Genomic DNA, 20,812 nt, shown 5'->3' with positions numbered 1-20,812 from the left:
CCCAGTAGGAGATGTGCAGGAGGCAGCTGATCGATGTTTCTCTCTCATCGATGTTTCTAATTCTCTATCTCTCTCCCTTCCTCTCTGTAAAAAATCAATAAAATATATTTAAAAAAAGAAAAAAAAGAATGCCACACTGGCCGTAGCAGGTTTGGCTCAGTGGATAGAGCAATGGCCTGTGGACTGAAGGGTCCTGTGTTTGATTTTGGTCAAGGGCACATGCCTGGGTTGTGGGCTTGATCCCCAGTAGGAGGCATGCAGGAGGCAGCCAATCAATAATTCTTTCTCATCATTGATGTTTCTATTTCTCTCTTCCTCTCCCTTCCTCTCTGAAATCAATAAAAAAATATTTTTTTAAAAAAGAATGCCACACTGGCAATAGTAGAGCATTAAACTAAGTGTGGTGACCCCTCTAAACCCAGGGTCCTGACTAAAGTACTTAATATCTGGCTCTTTACAGAAAAAGTTTGCCCAAATCTACTCTGGAGGTTCAAACACCAACATTAAAACAAAACAAAAAATGTTAACCTCCAGCAAAACATTTAGAGAAAGTTACTAAAGTGTTTCTGGACATACTTTAAAAATAAATTATTAAGCACTAGGACCCAATATGGGTCCACTCAAGTTAGACTCATGTTCTCTTGATTGGATTGTCAGCTGGACGGGAGGGGCAAAGGGCAGGGAGGCAGCCGCTGTGGGCACCACCAGTCCTTCCGCTCAGCAGCCATCCAGTGTTCATGCCAGGCACCAGGGGGAACCTGCACAGTGTCTCATGCATGGAGCCAAAATTTAAAACTGAAAATAGTTTTGTCTTTTTATTTTTAAGATACCATGATAGCTCATTTGAAAGTTTATTCCCTGTGCTTTAGAGTTGGGTTCAAAAGTCATTTTTGAAAGTTATTTGGGCTTTTTCTCAAGCCATTCCAGAGGCTGTGCGTGAAGTTGAACAATATTAGCCTTTTTGTCAGACACAGTCATTGAATTTGGTACAGAGGGAATTTGGTTCAGCAGGGACAGGCCAGGGCTCCCCATGGGGACTGGGTGCTCCCCACCTGCTGGAAACCAAGATCAACCATAATTAATATAAATGCAAAGAGTCCCAAGAGTCGTCAGAAGGCTGACCTGGATTCCTTTGATATTCACAGGGTGAATATTTGCATTTTATTACCTTCTGCTGACTCAATGGCCTAAAGCAGTGGTTCTCAACCGTCTGGCCCTTTAAATACAGTTCCTCATGTTGTGGTGACCCCCAAGCATAAAATTATTTTCGTTGCTGCTTCATAACTGTAATGTTGCTACTCTTATGAATCGTAATGTAAATATCTGATACGCAGGGTGGTCTTAGGCGACCCCTGGGAAAGGGTCGTTCGACCGCCAAAGGGGTCGCGACCCACAGGTCGAGAACCGCTGGACTAAAGCAAACTCTCCCAAAACCTGATAATTTTGCTGTTTACTAAACATGACCATTGATATGTCTGTTTGCATTCCTAAAAGGCAATTGTGTATTCTAGTAAATAAAAGCAGACAGAACGGAGACTTGGTGGGAACTTGACTACTACAGTTAAGTTTTTCCCTGGCTTCCCCCCCCAATTTCATAATTAATATTTCTTGTCTTGTGTGTCAATTTGCACGTCAGCTCTTTCTCCAAGCCTTTGAACCTGAAAGCCGCGCTGACCGTGGCCTTTCACACCCACCGACCCGGAGCTGTGGCACCTTTAGGATCCGAGTGAGCGTTAGTCTGGAAGCTGCAGCACGGTCCTGTGCCGTCCCCGCTAGCTGACAACAGCGTAAGTCAGATGAGCTAAGCTTCCTTCGGAGGCCCCGCTGGGGTATCCATTTCTAGGTGGAGTAAATAGTATTGATCTTTGCTGTGTCTGAGATCAGACTGATTCTTTTTGAGGTAGAAATGGATGGGGAATGGGATCGAGGCCCTGCTGTGTCATGCCTCTAGTTGTCTAACTCTTGGGTTAACCTCAGGGAAGACACGTTCTTTATTGCCCATGGACAGGGGGGACCCCCAGCTGCGGGGACCCTGCCAGGGCTACGGCAGGACAGAACTGGCTGGAGGACGACCCTCGCTGGTGTCCGGCTTAGCTGGCCCAGGTTGCCCAGCTCCGAGGTCCCCTGGTCCATCTGGAGGGCGCCCTGGGCTGGAGAGCAGGGACCTGGGCTGCCACCAAGTGGCCGTGGGCCCTTGACCACTTTGCTTAGATTTCTAGACCTCATTCCGTTTAAAATGAAGAGACAGGGTTTTGTTTTTGTTATTTTAATTCTTTCCCGTTCTAATCATCTATGAATCTATAAAGAAAAGTTTCAAACGTAAAAATTTGATCAAAAATAGAACTGGCTGCCTTAGAGCGTAAGAGGGGTGTGTGCCCAGGGGAAGTCAGGGCGACCCACTGCTCTCTCAGGATGCCCTCAACGGAAAGCAGCCTTTCTTACTTCTAAATAAAGTGAATTTCTCAGGAGGTTTCTGCTCTAAATCAAGCAAATTAACAAAAGTTCGTTTGCTCAACCTCCCGGTGCCCTGTTCCAGTCTGGAAAATGGAAGATGCACGCAGGTGTAATCTTAGAGCAGACAGGGCCTGTGTGGGGGCCCAGCCTGAGCAAAGGAGGCGGGAGGCCCAGGAGAGCTGGGGGCCAAGGCGGCCAGCGGAGCAGCCAGAAGCCAGTGGCCAGGCCACTGTGCCAGGCCAAGGTGCTCGGGCTGTATCTTGGCCAAATGGAGCCTTTGGAAGATTCTAGACTAGGAGTGACAATCACCAAAACAGTGCCCAAGGCTGAAAGGACTTGGCGTGAAAGTAGCCTTTAAATTAAAAGACAATTTTATTGTGGTAAAAACGCACAGCGTGATATTTATGATTTTAGCTGTTTGTACGTGTACCATGTGGCGGCACCGGATGCAGTCGGTGCTGTGTAACCCCCAGTCTGTACCCAAACTTCTTCATCCCACAAAACTCGATCCTGCTTTCTGTCTGCATTTGTTATTTTTAAATTACTTTCCTATTGTGATAAAACTTACATAACATAAAAGTTACCATTTTCAAGTGTATGGTTCAGTGGCATTAAGTACATTCACACAGCTGTGCAACGGCCACCACCATCCATCTCCAGAACTTTTCAATCATCCAAAGCTGAAACTCTGTCCCCATTAAACACCGCTCCCCATTCCCGCCCCCAGCTCCTCACCATTCTGCTTTCTGTTTGTATGAATTTGCCTGCTCTCGGCACCTCTGTAAGAGGAATCACACAATAGTTATTAGTGTCTGGCTTAATCACTTAGTACGGGGGGGGGGGGGCAACCTTTTGGTGAGTGCGTGCCAAAACCAGCAAAATCTCTGACTCAAAATTCTTCTGCGTGCCAACCCTAATTTTTTGAGAACATGTTACGCTTACTTGATATCTCTTAACATGTATGTATGTGAAGAACCTTGAAGAAATAATAAAATTCATTCGAGCGACAAAAATACAGTATATGATGATGAAAAATACGTTTATTTTTTAATGTATACATGTACACTGATAGTCCGACAGAAAACTTTATGACTCCGTTTGATATTATCAGTGAGACTTTTGCTGCTGCATCACTGATGACAGAGATTTTACATCAGGTTTATATTTCATGACCTTCAGAGATATGCACGAGCTACTACTTTCATCCATCAGGCTACTCCTATTACGAGACTTAACAAAATTCATCACTGAGAACAAAGATTCACAAGCGTATGTGGATGAAACCAAAACACTGGTCGGATCTAGGAAGGCAGGGAGAGTTAAGGCAGAGGCATAGAAATTGCTCTTCCCCTCTCTCATCAATCCATGTCCATGGTCTTTAAGATAACTTGTTATGTAAAATTATTTATCTGAAAAATAAAAAAGTCGATATTAAGAAAAAAATTGTAAATGGAAGAGTATAAGAGAGGGTTTCGCGTGCCAGCAAAAGTTACTGGCGTGCCATGTTTGGCACATGTGCCAGGGGTTGCCCACCCCTGACTTAGTATGATGTCTTCAAGTTCCCTCCATGTTGTCGCATTGGTCAGACTTTCCTTTTTAAGGCTGAATAATATTCTATCACATGTACATTTTGTTTTATCCATTCATCTATCAGCAGACACAGGTGGCTTCCCTGGCTACTATGAACAATGCTGCTAGTAGCACGGTGTACGAATGTCTCCTTGAGCCCCTGCCTTCAGTTCCTGGGGTACATACACAAAGGAGGAACTGCCAGATCATGTGGGAGTTCCATGCATAGTTTTTTGCGGAACCACCATACCATGTAGGGGTAGCCTTTGATAGAGAAGCTGCAGGCAGAGAAGACGAGGAAGACGGGGAAGGAGGAAGGGAGGAGCAGGCTGGGAGCAGGCGGGCCTGGGGCCCCTGAGGCCAGAGGTGTGACTCCAGGTCAGTGGCATCCCACTCAGAGTCTCCGCTTCCTTCCCGTTCGTTTATGGAGAACATTTTATTGGACACCTAGAATGCACCAGCCACTCTTCTAAGCACAGGGATACACTGATGATAAAACAGATGTGGGCCATGTCCTCTTTCAACATCTGTATAAAACGTGGACAGTGCTCCCCAGTAGCATATGTAAAGGGCTAGCTCAGTGCCTGGCTCATCAGAAGCACTTCATAAAGAGTTCTTTCCTTCCCTTTACCTTGGCAGCTGGGTGATCAGGGATTCTGTATGTTCTCATGTCAATAACCTCCTGTTGAGGTGTTCATAGAAACAACTCCCTTCTAATTCTCAATTTTAAAACTCAAAGAGGGCCACTGTGGAAAAATAACAACAAATCCAGGGCTGCCTTGTGCAAACTGGGTGCAGTCAGTGAGGAAAGAGCCGCCCTGGTGGAGGTGGGAGGTGGGCGGTAGGAGGTGGGCGGTGGGAGGTGGGCAGTGGGAGGTGGCACAGTGAGGCTGGCTGCCTGGGTTTGCCCTGGGAGCCAAAGCTACCCACAGTCAGCAGTGACTGATGCAAACCTGGAGACCAACACAGGTCAGCAAACAGCAAAAGGCATTCCACGAAAAGCTGGTGAGAGACACAGAACATAAATACGGTTGTTTGGGTCAGGACACTTCCCCGCTGACCTGGCTCGGGGATTTTGTCCTGGAGAGGCAGGCCAATTGCTCCCCACCCCACTGGGACAGGCCTGACTCCAAGCGGCTCTGTGGCCCCTGCGCAGCAGCTCCTGCGGCCCGCGGCCGGCCCCTGGGGGTCCTCGTCTGGCTGCTACATTTGGAGAAGAGAAGAGAACACTTTCTGCGGTGGGGTCTTTTTACGCAAAGGGAGAGAATGGGGGAGGAAGGAAATCAGGCCGCTGCTGGGAAAGGCTGCACAGGTGCGGGCTGGAGGAGCCGGCCCCGGGACGGCGGGGCAGGCCCAGGCGTCCTTTAGTCCTGGGGCATCTCCCTGCTGTCCGGGCAAGGGGAGCAGTCACTGCGGCCTATGAGTCACCCCCAGGCCCTCGCTGCACCGTGAGGTCATGGCACGTGGCCCCTCTCTTCCTTGGGAGGGAGACATCAAGGAAACTCCAGGAGGAAGTCCTTGCATTGAATAGAAGCCCTGGTTTGCAGACACATATCCCATCAAGACCATTTAATCGCTGTTTACGGAGACTCCTACAGACACCCATGCCAAGGGGATCAGATGAAGTCCCACCAGAACCACCCCCATGTCTCAGAGCTTTGAGGGTCTCAGTGATTCTGGGCAAAGGCCCTCCTACTTCGGGCGATTGCACTGAGGAGATCGGTAGGATTCTGTAGTCAGTCCCAAGTTGTGCTGATGGTTTTTGACCCCTTATAATAAAAGCAATACTTTTGCTAAGACTGGAAAGATCCGTGGGTCTCCTGAAGCTGTTCTGTCTAACTAGCCAGAAAGTCCTGTGCCCACTCACTGAGCCCCCCCCCCCCCACACACACACACCAGCGCTGTCTTTAGCTCCTCAGCGGCTCCCTCGGGTCCAGGAGCCCAGAGGGTGAGGAGTGGAATGGCTTCTGCCCCAGGTGCTGCTGGGCCCTGCAGAGATGGCTCCTGCCCTTGGCAAGCTTGTACCAGAGCGGGGAGACAAAGCATGTGCAAGTCCAGTGACAAAAATCACAAGGGACCTTGGTGGTGCAAAATGTCCTCAGGAGTGGAAACAGATCCAGGACAGGAGCTGGGCCAGGAGTGCACCAAGCGCCTGAGCTCTGCAGGTCACGGGGAGGACGGCGTGGAGCTGAGTATGGAGGTGAGAGTGGTCCCCTGCCCTCTGACCCTGCCTGAATGACATTGCTCAACACGGATTCATGACTTTGCTCTGATTCCTCATCTGGAGTTAGAACTCCTTGCAAGCGGGGATCTTATTCATATTTCTGTGTCTTGTGAGATGCTGAGTGTAGTGCCTGCCCCCAGGAAAGAAGCAACTAGTGTTTGGAGGTGAGGTCGCACTCAGGTTGGTTGGAGAGGAACCCAGCGGGTGCGTGATTGACGCTTCCCTCTCTGTCCCTCACATCTTACTCAGCGGGTGATTCTGGCCAGTTCGGGGACTTGCCAGAGGAGATGCTGCCCTGCTTGCATAAGTCCCCCAGGCATAAAGAAGGTCTGCTTGTTAAGGAAACAGCCTGAGGAAAGGTAGAAAACAGAATCAGTAGTTCAGAGGCCTTACCTGGGCTCCTGCTCCATCCTCCTGGGCCCCCCATGGGGGCTGAGTCAGGCTCGGCCTCCCCACCCATGGTCTTCCACCACTTGATTCCTTCTGGATTAGCTCAGTGGAGCTTTATCCCAAAGACTGTCCAAGTTGGCAAGAGTTGCACATCGGGCTGTTTGGCTTTTAATAAAGTTTATGATTTAAATCTTGTGCTCTTAACACCTTCTTTGCAAGCCTCAGAGGGGAACAAAAATGTTGAAGTTGTTTACTCATTTCCTTCATAACATGGAGACCCCTCACACTTGGCCAAAACCTCTGTGTGTGTGTATTAACATAGAGCAAGGATGACTGTACACACACACACACACACACACACACACACACACACACACGGAAACACTGGCTGCGTTTCAGTCCCTGGCAAGTTCCCCAAACACCAAAAGAGCCCTTTTGCATGAAGGTTTTCCTCTGAAGAACAAATACCTGCATTAGATTCTGAGTGTCACTCCCTCCCCAAGGCCGATGAGGTGGGGAAGGAGCCTTACCAGAATTCTCGAGAGCCCGGGAAGGAAATAGAAGTGCAGAGGGGCCTAGAGCAGGTCCTGGTAGACCCTCAGACAGCTGAGGCTCCAAGGTCAGACTCTGGCTGCTGCCCTCTCGGTAGTTTGCACAGGAGAGGCAGCTGGAGGGCCCTGCTGTCTGGCGCCCTGGCCAGGAAACAAGGAAATTGGAGCAGGCTCGCTGTGCCCTGCCCTGCCCTCAGGGGCTGCTCGGTTCACAACGGATGTCCGTGCTAACATCTCAGGGACCGACACGTGTCCAGTAACATGGGCTAACGCGGGGCCAGCTGTGGAGAAGCGTCACCTGGAATACGAAGCTCGTGGGAAGCCAGCCAGTGAGCAAACCAGTGTGGACCTCTGGGTAAGCCGCACCGTGGGCTGAGTGTGCGCCGCTGGGATGTGGAGGACTCAGAGGAGGAACAGACAGGTTCCCTGCCCTCAGGGCCTTGCAGCGGGACGGGAAGAGCAGGCCAGGGCTTGGGTGGCAGGAAACGGAGGTCAGTGTCCTCTCACGTGGCTGAAGGGACACCTCAGGAGCCTTTGCACGCATTAGTCCGCGCAGGAGGCTCGGAGGCATTGGAACGCGCTTTGTGGCTGCGGCCCGTACTCCACAATGACGTCCTGGCGGAACCATCGCGCTGGACTCCAGCTCCCTGGGCCTGCTTTGTCACAGTGACCAACAGGCAGGCAGACAAAGCTGGCACTCAGGAGCCCATCCCTGCGGGAGGGTAACCCGCCCAGCTGATGAGGCAGGCACATTGGCAGCTGGGTCTTCTCCTCCTAAAGCAGAAGCAATATGGCTGTTGGCATCTGACTCCCTTGGGGGAAGGGACTGCAGCCCAGGCCCAGGGGCCCCCAGGCGGGCAGTCCCGGCGCCCTCTGTCGGTGCCCTCCTGCACACGCCCGAGGGAGCCCAGAAAAGGGGCTGAGAGGAGAGGTCGTCATCTCCCCACAGGAGACTTCCATTCCAGGCCTCAACTTCCCATCTACAGGCAATTCTCACATTTAGGGAGGACGCCGGAGCAGGAGACAGGCCCTGAGAGGCTCTGGTCAAAGTGTGATGCACGTCAGTAAAGGAGATGGTCCCATTTTCAAGGCTTTAGGCAAAACAGTACGTGGATTCCCTCGCCGGCCAGGAGGACAATCCCAGCCCACACTGGGTGGGTGCTGCCCAGCAAAAGCTGACCTACTCACAGACCGAATGGGACAGACAGCGCCGGATGCCCTCTGTGGCTGTCATGGGACGGACGCTTCGCCCGCACTGTTCCAAGTATTGTTTCTATTTTAAAAATGAGAAAACTGAAGGTCAAAGAAGTCAAGTGAATCCTCCAAGGTTGCACAGCTCATAAGCACCCAAACCAGGATGGGAACCCATTACTGGCCCACCTGCCTCGTGTTCAAGGCCAAGTTTCCTACAGGCCAAGCCCTACTTTACTCTGAAATTGAGAAGCTGGTTCTCTGCACATTCATCAGGATGAGCATCCTGTTCCCCTAACCCCCTGACGGCCATGCAGAGGCTCTCTGGGCGAGGAGTGGGGGAGCTGGGGACTGGCACCCTGAGGCCGGCACCCTGAGGCCGGCCAGCACCCTGAGGTAGGCACCCTGAGGCTGGCACCCTGAGATGGACTCCCTGAGGCTGCACAGTCCCTTGAGGGCAGGTGTCCTGCGGGCAGCTGGCAAGGTAGGGCTGTCCAGTAATGAGCCCAGTTGACGAGAAAAGCTGACTGGCTTATTGAGTTTTCTTCTCCCCTAAAGAGTCAGATGACTGCTAAAAGCTGCAGGGTCATCCTGACATCAATTCTTATACTGTAGGGAAAGTGGATGCAAATCCCCTACTCACCCTGGAGCCTGCCCTGTGTTTGCAAGGTGCTGCCTCGTCCCCTGTCCCCTCAGCGCCGGCCGTGCGGCTGTGGGAGGGTGGTGGAGCGCCATCACAGAAGTTCTCGATTCCGGGGATGTTCTCAGCACGCACGCACAGTGGTGTCCAGGAACACCAGCCCATTAAAACGTGCACACAAGTCCAAGTTCAGATTGCAAACAGATGCCCTCCAAAGCCTCATTTCCGACAACCCTTAAGAGCAAAATCATAATAAAAAAAACTCAAGTTCAAGATGAACCAAACAGGAATCATCAGAGGCCAGAGACAGTTTCTTGGCATGGAAACTCTGCAGACATCTGACGGACGTCTTTCCTCACATGTCCAGTTCTCTCTCTTAAGTGGAACACGGCTCAGTTCTTCACTCTCACAAGCAAGGCTGCGGGGCTGCGGGTGGGTGGGCGGAGTGCTAACTCGGGAAGGGGAGGGTGAATGTCAGCGCTCTGTCTGGAGCAGCTGGAAGGAAGACAGAGGGTTGGGTTCGCAGGAGGACCAGCAAGAGGCGGCGAATGTCCCAGTCGCCCTGTGAGCCACGGCTTGCGGAAGGGTAATAACTTCTTTCCCAGACAAGGTGTCAAAGAAACGGCCTCAGTGGATGGGGAGGGCTGACATGGAATTACCAAGTTGTCAAGCCTCAGTCCTTTCCCTATAAAGGCGGAAGAAGGTGAGAACATTCTTAGTGCCTCATTGTCTGATTCTTGGGGAATAAATGGCACCCAGAACCTAATAGAGCATGAACTCCTGGTGTGACTCTCATCCATCCTGCTGAACAAGACAGGCCCAGGATTCCCCTTTCCTCCAAAACCCCCAACCACCACCTGGCCTTGGTGCCTCAAACTGTTGAAGGTGGCAGCCTCCTGTGTCCCAGACCACAATCTGCTTCCTACTCAGCTGTGAGTCTTTGATGGTACTGCAAGCTAGTGGAAGGAACTGGAGAGAAAGGAGTGGAAACAGACCCGCTGGGTGAAGCCCAGGTCCCTCACTTCCTCGCTGTGTAACGTTGGGCAGCTTCCTGTGGCAGCTCCAGGCCAAGGCCCTTCCTTCACCATCTCTGACAGATCTCAGGGTCAGCAAGGCCGGAGACTCCCAGAGTTGACATGCCCGTGCTGTTTTGATTAGCCTTGTGGTTAGGTCACTGGCAGCGTGGGGAATGCTCTCCCAAGCTACCATCCTGTCCAGGTCATTACAGAGCCGTCACGATAGGGGCCCATCCAACATCCTTTGAAGTTACATGGTGGCCCCCATGTCATCTCTGTGCTCCTAAGCCAAACAGTACTTGACCAATCGATACTGGACTGCTTGCTACCCCCACACCCCATGTCCTTTCCTAGCTCCCTGTCTTTATGCAGGCTCTCTTTTCTGCCCCCTCATCCTTGAACTCCTCTGCTGGCAAAATTTAATTCATTTTTCAAGGTCAAACTTGAAGGTCTATGACAAGCATTGCCTGCTCTTTTGTGCTCCCACCCACACTGGACTGAGAGCTCCCTGAGACACGTGGCCACAGTGCTGGGCTGGAGAGCACAAGCTCTGGAGACAGAGTGGGGTTTAAATTCTAGCCCTACCACTTGCCAGCAGCTGTGTGGCCTTGGGAAAGTGTTCAGCCACACTGTGCCTCACCCCTAAGATGGGGATAATAGTACCTACCTACCTCCTCCGATTGCCACGGAGATGAGATAAAACATGTGAAGTGTTGAGAACTGAACCCGGCACATGCTGTTGTTACCTGCATGCCTGGTCCCTATAACACAGGGGCATGAATACTGGACTGAGGGCTAGGGTGGCATTTTGTGAATGTGGATACAGGGTGGGGGTGGGGGAAGGTCCATCTGTGATCACTGAGCAAGTACAATGGAAGGATGCGAGTATATAACTTAGGAAAATTTTAAACGTACACAGAAATAGAGAATCTATCTATATATAAAAGGCTAATATGCTAAGTGTCTGACCGTCCGACCAGTCACTATGATGTGCATTGACCACCAGGGGGCAGGCTCTCAATGCAGGAGCTGACAAGCTGCGGTGACTTGGCAGCGGCAGTTCTCAGGTGACACACCCCGAAACCAGAGAGGAGGGAGCCTGATTCCTCGCGGGGCTGCACGATTCCACCTTTGGCCATGGGTTATGTTGTTGCTGGGGCACTTGTTGGCCCTGAATCTGATTTATTGCACACTTGCATTTGCGTTACACACCCTGTATGAGAGCAACTTTTCAGAGTGCTTTCTTGCACTCCAGGACCCCTTGGGGGATGTCGGACTGCTGGTTTTGGCCCGATGCTGCAGGCCAGGCCGAGGGACCCCACCTACCAGAGGTGCTCACTCTGCAGAAGCCCTTCCAGCAGCTGGCCTGGGAGGGACCGTAGGAGACTGGCTCCAGGGCATATCTGGACTGTTTCGCCCAATCCCCCCCTGCCAGCCACCTTCCAATTAATTTCCTTTCAATGTGCACGCATCCATGCACTGGGTCACTAATAGTATATGAACCCATGTAGCCACTGACTAGCATCAGCCATGTGGTCTCATGGTCCATCTTTTCCTGTTTCCTCTCCTTGCCCCCTCCTCAGTACACATACTGGATAATTTTAAAGCACATTGCAGATGTGAAGAAAGCAATTTTATGCTTTACACTCTTAGAAGAACTTTCAAAAAGAAAAACGTAACTATTTATTATCCTCATCATGGCTTGTGACCTCGATGAAAGCAGCAGCATTCTACAGAGGGAAAGGTTAGAGGCTGAGAGGTCCAGGGCTCCTGGGTGTGAGGCCAGGGCTCTTCCTAGGACATCTGGGAAAGCTGATGGGGCTCAAGCCGCTTCCTCGGAACGCTCCCCCACCCCAAGTTCTAACTAGTTCTTAATCAATTTTGAGCAAGCTTGAGATATTCCATCCCCCAAATCAAATACAGTGGGGCCTTGACTTACGAGTGTCCCAACTAATGAGTTTTTCGAGATACAAGCCGTCTCTCGGCCGATTTTTTGCTTTGAGTTGCGAGCTAAAATTCGGGTTACGAGCCAGCTTCAAATACCCCACCGCTAGTTGGCGCAGTGAACGCCACAGTGAACGCCACAACATCAGCCCAGCATCACGTGTTTCACTCGTTCACTTTATGATTTGACATACGAGTAATTTGAGTTACGAGCTCCATCATGGAACGAATTAAACTCTTAAGTCAAGGCCCCACTGTAATAGCCATCTTTTCCCAATTCAGAAAAAAAAAAGTTAATGAATGGAATTCTCAATTGCAAGTTCTCCTCTCATATTTCCTTAAACCGCATAGTCTCTGCATCCATTTGTTGAAACCAAGTGCTGGTAGGCCACAGAGAGTGTAAACAAACAGTGGAAAGACAAATGGAAAACCCTAGAAACAGCTGATCAGGGTAATCTGTGGACACGCCTGCGTGTGGTGATTTTGTACCGTGTAACACGTTCTGCTGGTAAAGGTCTCAGAGACATGCCTCCTGCTGAGATGGTGAGCAGCCCCAGGCTTCTAGTCCTGTGAATGGAATGGCACGGTCTCCGTGCCCCTCCACCTGGCGGGCTGGGGAGCAGCCATAGGCTGCATAGAGGGTGAGGCGGGGCAGAGCCAGGTGCACTGGGACCACCTACCAGGGACTCTGACGCTCTAGCTAAGCTCCAACGCAGTGGGCAACAGAATGTACCAGGGAGGGAAGGAAATGCAGCAAGCAGGCTGGTTCTCTTCTGCAGTTGACACAGAAATGAATCTAACAGATTCTCATAAAAGAAATATCCCAGAATAATTTCTTATTGAGCATCAGGCCCAAGACAAATAACAAGGTTGGACATTCTTGGAGCACAGGTTTTTGTGGCTCCATCACTGTTGGTATCTGCGCTTCTGCTGACTGGCAGCTCACACATCCCAGGGTTAATGCATCAGAACACACCCAATTCTGAAGAAAACACTGTCAGGCTGGGACCCTCCTCACTGTCTGCCATCTAAGCAGGAGCCGCTGTGCTGGCCCTCAGCAGTGGGTCTACTCTATGCTCTGGAACAGTTAGATCAGAAACCGGGAACCTGGCTCAGGGCCTAGGGGGTAAGGAAGGAATAGGGAAGTGGAAATTGACTGTAAAAGGCAATTAAAGGGGCTTCCAATCGAGTGTAAGTGGGAACCTAAAGGAGGCTCGCTCTCTCTCTGAGACCGCCCAGCCAGGCCTGTCAGGGCAGCGCGTGCTGCCAACTCCTCGCCCCCCTCAGGGATGGGCACCCTGGTTCTCGGCTACCTACCACCAGGGCTGACACCTTGGGGGCTGCTGGCCTCCCCCTGCTTTTCTCCCATCTGAGGCCACAGCTCACTTGAAGTATCAGACTAGATGAGATTCAAAGAAAGACACAGCACATAATTTTTAAATAATTTTATAAGTTCCCGATGGATTTAGTTTGTGAATATAAAAGAAAAAAACCAAAGTGTTTACAATAATTATCAAGGCAAAGTTGACTATAACACAATTTCTCTGTAGTGTCGTTATCCTGTCAGTAATGCGACTGGCCACCACACACACACACACACACACACACACACACACACACACACACACACACACTTGAAGGCAGCAGGTGCATTTGCATCACAGACACCACCATTGCGGCTGCTACTGTCACCAAAAGGAACTCAAGCTACAAGGAAACAGTGCCCAGCACCCCCCTTCCCCACCCCCCCCCCCAGCTCCTCACTAAAGTGCAGCACTTTTCTTCTGGAGCAGAGGGTGCATGTCCCAGGGAGACCCCAGTCCCCATCCTGGACACCCTGCTGTGTGGGCAGGTTCGGGGCTGGTCCTGTGCAGCCATCAGGCCAGAGGGGCGGTGTGCTGCCCGCGGGTGGGCCTGGCTGCCTTAGAGGGTGATGCAATACTGGTGTGGTGTGAAACGGCTGGGCTCAGAGGGCTTGCTCTGGCCCAGGGCTGGATTCCCTGGCTTCAGCAGGCTTCACTTCCTTCCCTGACAATGGCATCTCAGAGGGGGCGGGGGAGGGCCACAAGAGGTGGCCTGGGCCCAGGAGATCTGGGACTAAAAATCTTAAAGGGAAAGAATCTAGGACTGAAGCCAGAAGGAACTGAGATCTGAGTGTAACGCATTCACCGGACTACAGGCTCTGGGCTGGCCAGTGCTTGGTCCATATTGGATGGTCACTGGATGATATAGCACCAAGTGGGCAGGAGAGAGGTTCTGTGGCCTGTACAGGGCTGCTCCAGGTGTGGGGCTTCAGGGTCAAGCCCAGGCTGCCACATAGTGTTAGGCACACTGAGCTGGGACCGAGGTGGGGGTGAGGGTGGTTATGGGGTCACAAACTACCCAGAGGACCTGAGGATGTGTAGGAAAGCGCTGGCACGACTGGAGCTCTGAGACCCAGATTCCCATTCCTTTCCCTCAGCAGTTGTCGTTCAGCCACGCAGTCACCTGCCTGGAGCGTGGTCCTCGAACTTCCCACGCGGCCGGCCCAGCTGCCACCTGCGGCAGCTTAGGAGGAAGGGCGGGGTTTGGCTGCCCCGTAGCTTGAATTCCTTTTACATGATATTGATTTGCATTTTTTAAAACACAGCTCTTTAATTTTTCAGTTCTACAACTACTTTTTAATATCTTAATAATCTCAACAATGGACACAATGTAACTGCCCAAATTCTCTGAACCACACAGACAATATTGACAAGCAGAGAAACAAAGGAGGAGGTGGGATGGGACAAAAACCTGCTCCCCACAAAACCAGTCCTAAAACCATCTCTCCTCCCAGAGTCAGAGGAGCAATACCTACATTGGGGTCACAGTACTCACTAAACACATTGGGGGAAATCAGGAGACACTTGGTTACAGTTTTGACACTAAAAAGTTTGGAAACAGTTTTTGCTTAAAAAGAGTAAAGACAGCCATTTTGTTCAGAAGGATTTCCTTGTATGTTTTTTTCTTGCCCAAGTATTCCCTTAGTTCACATGGAGGAAATTGCAGATTCCTTTAAAACATTTCTTTAAATGGTTGAAGTCACTCTCCTGAGAGCCCAGGGACTGGCAGTGATGGGTGGATGTGTGGCCTTGCAGGCATTGCAAAGGGCAGCGTGCTGCCTGCATCTACTCCCTTCTCATCTCCTTTTCCACAGTTCTGAACGTTTGCAGGTGGGGAGATGAGGCTGGGGAGGCAGACATGAGAGTTACGGATATTGCTGATACAGGCCCATGGAAACTTAGCAGGTGTCATGTGAGGGTCACATTCTATGTGGTGACATACTCCTCCACTTGTTCTTTCCTCAAAGACCCTGAGGGTAGCCAGCGGGCCTATGCTTAATGGGGTCAAACAGAAGGGCAGGAGGGCTCTGGTATCAGCAGGACTCTCTAGCAGTAGACTAAAACTCTGTGATGGCTTCCTCTTCCTTTTCTCTCACTCTGAGGAGTGAGTGAGTCAATGAGCTCCTCATGGAAAACCAAACAGACTTTCATTCACAAAAGTGCCAGGCCACACTGCCACTAGTGACACTGAAGATGGCCTTGGGTCCAGTATGCCTTATTAGTATTTTTAAAGCCCAAGGGTAAGAAAGAGAGAAAGGAACTTAGATCTTCTTTAGATTGTAACATACAAGGTCAAAGGTTAGAATGGAGATGGATTTCAGGATTCCCATGCATATTTCTTAATATGTTAAAGCCCACTTAAAGTCTTTTCTATTTCAAATGGTATCCGAAGTCCTTGTAAAATCTCAATTCAATACTTCATCAAGGACTCAATGAGTACCTGGGATAGAGGGATATGAAAAGATGAAAAGTCACATTTTCTTTCTTTAGTCATGCACTCCAGGTTGGATTCCACCCACTCTTCTTCTTGTCCCCTTTATGATGATCTTCATTTTGGGGTACAAATATTTAGGTGTTAAGGGGCAACTAGGCTTGCCAATGGAATGGATGAGTTTGGTGAACATTATAGGCAACCTTCAGTGAGTTTTCAAGGCTACATACTAATATTTGGTAGTAGCTGAGTGACCGTGTGAAACCTTGAATATCATAAAAAGGTCACAAAATGATAGTCCTTGTGTGATGGGAATTGTGCATTTAGTGAATGCTGGCTCGATGAATGATTTAAACTCAGTAAGATACTCTAAACACTAGATAGAAACTATATAGACTTTGCACCTATAATGTAAATGCACGTCATGTTCACCATTGAACTTTAGCCAGAGCCTAATTCATCTAGGACCAAAAAGTCCTCAGAACCATTTGAGATACTAGGAAGAATGAATGAGACTCCCTGCTTTGGTTCATAGAGACCAGACAGATGCTGTCTGCCCCAGAAATTTTTCTTCTCAGAAGCACTTGTCTAGAGGACTTCCATAAGGTTTTAGAGGGGGAGCAACAGGAAGGGGTGAAATGAAAAGAGGAAGGACGACGGTGCAGTGAGAGTCATGAAACGTGTGGGCAAGAGTGGCAGGTACTGCATTTGGTGGTAAAGGCCAAATCAGTGAGACCCAGAGAGAGACCTGACTGATGCCTTCCCTTGCCAGATCAGCTAGGCCACAGCCAGCCAGTGCCAGGCCAGGCCGCTTCCCTGGGCATGGCCTCTTCTGCTTTCTGTTCTGCTGTAGTCCTGTGAAGGCTGTCATCTTACCTCAGTTCTTTCCTTATGGCATTTAAAGTGAGATTCTAATACTCCCCCCTAAAATACTAGGGGCTATCTACATGATTTATGGGCAGTGCAATAAATAAATGAAACTGAGGTAATTGACCACAAATGACCACCACTTTATATCTAACCCCTGTGCCCCCGCTCCGGCCAGCCTGGCTATCAGGAAGCATCTCAGTAAGAAGTTTATGAGCAGAGTCCATTTAAACCTTTGATAAGGAACACTCTACAGCATCTCACAGGGGGGACTGTTTTACAGCAGGAGTCAGGGCAGCTGGAGACTCGACCATATAAGTTAATGAGACAGTCAAGGCTTGCTGGTGGGGAAGATACTGCACTGATGGCCGTGATGACTTTACAGGCAGCATCAGATTCTTTGGGTGAGTAATTGGGAAAGGGCAAAGGGGAAAATGCAGGACAAAGCCATTTAGCCCAGCAACTCTTATCAGAAGATGTGAGTGTCTGGTGGGTGTCTGGTCACAGAGGTGGTCAAGGGCCTAGATTTTGGTTAAGTGGTCTATTCTTGGTGCCTGATTTTGTTTATGACTGTCATTGTCTATGCATGGGGAAAATGCTTTTCAAAATGCCAATATCTTCAGGTGGATTTGCAACTTTGGGTTCAATTTTCTCATTTGTGACATGGAGCTGGCCAAGCTCCACGAGGTGCACGGAGATGTATTGAGAAAACACCACCTACTCTCACAGGCCCCCGAACAGTATGCTCTTTCAGGGTAACAACAACAAGCAGAAGTCCTGAATCACCAAATGGCAAGTAAGTGACTCAGCCCCAGCCCCCAAATCCATCAATTCTATTATAGTGAGAAGTGAGAAATGCTGATTTAGGAAAGATTTTCTGGAAAAGATACCTTCTATTAAGATGGGGGAGAGGAAGAGTATGCCTTTTGCTGCTTTGACTCAAGCAGGTATGTCTCATAGAATCCTTTATGCCTCTCCTCCATTTTTCCCACAAGGATGACTGCCTAACAGTAGGCATTTCATAAATATTCTTTGAATGAAAGAATGGAGGAAGGAATGTGTGTGGGATGAGAACATTCATTTGTGTCAGAGGAGGTTTCAGGCAATGCATGAAGCTAAGGTTCTAGGAGTGCAAATCAAGAGTTAAGCTACAAGGGTGGAAGGTGGGTCAGAGAGTTCAGTGACCACTGGGCTTGGAGCATGGTGGGGAAGGCAGAAGCATTCTTCTGGGGCTCAGGGGCCTGATGAGGGACATGTTCAGGAGAAACAGCCTGACCCTGACAATGGCCATCTCCAGAAGCAGAGCTGGTGATGATAGCGCCTCACGTCAAACCCCTCTTCTCTTTCCATTAGAGATATATGATCTGACTAAGCAAAAGGCCAAAGGTTTTACACAAGAGGACTAGGGGGAGAACTGCTTGCACCACCCTGTCATTAACTGGTCGAGGACAAGAGCACGCATATGCGAGACAGGGCCGGGTGTTCGTGTACACTGAGCCACGAGGAGGCCTGCTTGTGGCTCCCCCGCATAAAACACTGCAGATGAAAGTAAACAAAAGAGACAGTGTAAGAAGAGTCAGTTTTCTGTTTGTCCCTCTTTAACCCTCTCTCTTTTTCTAATAATATCTTTTTGAGATTTTTAAAAAATCCTTTTAGGAGAAAGCACCTGTTGTGATTTTAGGACACTCAGCTCTCTTGTCCATGGGGAAGCATTCTCTCAGTATGCTGAACTCCAAGTAGATTCCAGGTTTAGTTCCCATGTCAAGGACAGAAGTAAGAGGCTCCCTACTCCATGACCCTCTGTGAGGGCAGAGCCACCAGCTTCCAGAGTTCTCCACTATTGATGACCAGATCGCGGTTCTTCATGGAGACTTGGCCACTTACCCACCTTGGACATAAAAAAATAAGTGTAGAGACAACATCCAATTGAGGCCAGCAGAGTAAGATGACAGATGTAGAAGTGGAGCTGGAATCGCACTTGAAGAACTAACCAGGGTAGGATGGAGTTCGTAGTGTTTGCAGGGCGCCAAGAAGTATCTGGGTGCCTGTCCTCATAGTTCGCTCTTCTTGGCTCCTGGGTTCACTGCACTGGGCTGCTGGCTGGCCACTCCCCATGAAGCAGGGTCAGGATGATTCTTCCAATGCGTTGACCACTTGCTCCAGGATGTCGGGGCAGTGGTCTGCGATCTGCTGGAGAATGGCGTTGGCAAACTCCTGCAGTTCTGCATTGTCCCGCTCACCTTTTTCTAATTCACTCTGAAGCTGAGAGGGAAAGAAAAGATGGACTTCAGATTAAAATAAAACAATCCTATTTGCACTGAGTTAAGAATTATTGTTTATCAATAAAGAAATGATATTTGCAACAACATGGATGAACCTGGAAGGCATTATGCTAAGTGAAATAAGCCAGACAGAGAAAGACAAAGATTGCATGCTATCACTTATATGTGAAATCTGGAAAAAAGAGTTGAACTCATAAAATCAGAGAGTAAAATGGTAGTTGCCAGGGGGGTGGGGAATGGGGGCAACGAGGTTGTTAAAAGGGTACAGACTTTCAGATATAAGATGAATACGGTCTGAGGATCTAAGATTAAACATGGTGACAATAGTTGATTACACTGTACTAAATAATTGAAATTTGCTAAGAGAGAATAACTGAAGTATTCTTATAAAGACAAAAAGTAACTATGTGAGATGATGAATGTGTTAACTCGATTGTGGAAATCCTTTCATGATGTAGAAGCATATCAAATTATCACACTTTATGAAACCTACAGCTGGTTCTTTGAAAGGATAAACAAGATTGATGAACCTCTAGCCAGGCTCACCAAGAAGCAAAGAGAGAGGACCCAAATAAACAAAATCAGAAATGATAGAGGCGAAATAACAACAGACCCCACAGAAATACAAATGATTGTTAAAAAAATACTATAAACAACTCTACTCCGACAAACTAGACAACCTGGAGGAAATGGACATATTCCTAGAAAAATACAACATTCCAAAACTCAGTCAGGAAGAATCTACAAATCTCAATAGGCCAATAACTATGGAAGATATTGAAGCAGTCATCAAAAAGCTTCCAGAAAACAAAAGCCCAGGACCAGACGGCTTCACAGGAGAGTTTTACCAAACATTCAAGGAAGAACTACAACCTATCCTCCTCAGACTACCACAAAAAATTCAAGAGGAAGGAACACTTCCAAGCTCATTCTATGAAGCCAGCATCACCCTCATACCAAAACCAGATAAAGACAACACAATGAAAGAGAATTACAGGCCAATATCCCTCATGAACATAGATGCCAAAATCCTCAACAAAATCTTAGCAAATTGGATCTAGCAGTACATCAGAAAGATCATACACCATGACCAAGTAGGATTTATCCCAGAGATGCAAGGATGGTACAATATCCGCAAATCAATAAACGTGATACATCACATAAACAAGTTGAGAGGAAAAAAACCACATAGTCATATCAATTGATGCAGAAAAAGCATTTGACAAAATCCAACACCCATTTTTGATGAAAACTCTCAGCAAGGTGGGGATAGAAGGTTCATACCTCAACATAATGAAAGCCATATATGACAAACCCACAGCCAACATCATACTCAATGGGCAAAAACTAAAACCATTTCCCTTAAGAACAGGAACAAGACAGGGATGCCCACTCTCACCACTCCTGTTCGACATAGTACTGAAGTATTAGCCATTGTGATCAGACAAGAACAAGAAGTAAAAGGCATCCAAATTGGAAAAGAAGAAGTAAAACTGTCCTTATTTACAGATGACATGATGCTGTACCTAGAGAACCCTAAAGACTCTATCAAAAAACTATTAGACTTAATAAATGAATTCGGCAATGTTCAAAATTGGATCTAGCAGTACATCAGAAAGATCATACACCACGGATACAAAATCAACGCCAAGAAATCTATGGCATTTCTATACACCAATAGTGAATTTACAGAAAGAGAGACTAAAAAAGCAATCCCATTTACCATCACAACAGAAACATTAAGATACCTAGGAATAAACTTAACTGAAGAGGTAAAAGACCTCTACTCAGAAAACTACAGGACGTTGAAAAAAGAGATACAGGAAGACATAAACAAATGGAAGAATATACCATGTTCATGGATTGGTAGAATCAACATCATTAAAATG

The 20,812-nt window shown here is 48.7% G+C and overlaps 1 protein-coding gene across 9 annotated transcripts in view; it reads right to left on the bottom strand.

The window, feature by feature from the left end:
- Positions 1-13,409: 13,409 nt before the first annotated feature.
- Positions 13,410-20,812, bottom strand: part of ERC1 (ELKS/RAB6-interacting/CAST family member 1) — a 524,562-nt gene continuing 517,159 nt past the window's right edge. For all 9 annotated transcript variants that reach the window (XM_059683946.1, XM_059683950.1, XM_059683941.1 and 6 more), the window contains one exon: positions 13,410-18,903. In XM_059683946.1, coding sequence (XP_059539929.1) covers positions 18,766-18,903 — 138 coding nt within the window. In that variant the 3' untranslated portion in view covers positions 13,410-18,765. The remainder of the gene's footprint in view (positions 18,904-20,812) is intronic.

The sequence above is a fragment of the Myotis daubentonii genome, chromosome 2 (genome assembly GCF_963259705.1).
Source record: "Myotis daubentonii chromosome 2, mMyoDau2.1, whole genome shotgun sequence".
Classification (NCBI taxonomy): domain Eukaryota; kingdom Metazoa; phylum Chordata; class Mammalia; order Chiroptera; family Vespertilionidae; genus Myotis; species Myotis daubentonii.
The sequence above is the reverse complement of the archived record's forward strand: the minus strand, read 5'-3'. Positions and strand labels throughout refer to the sequence as shown.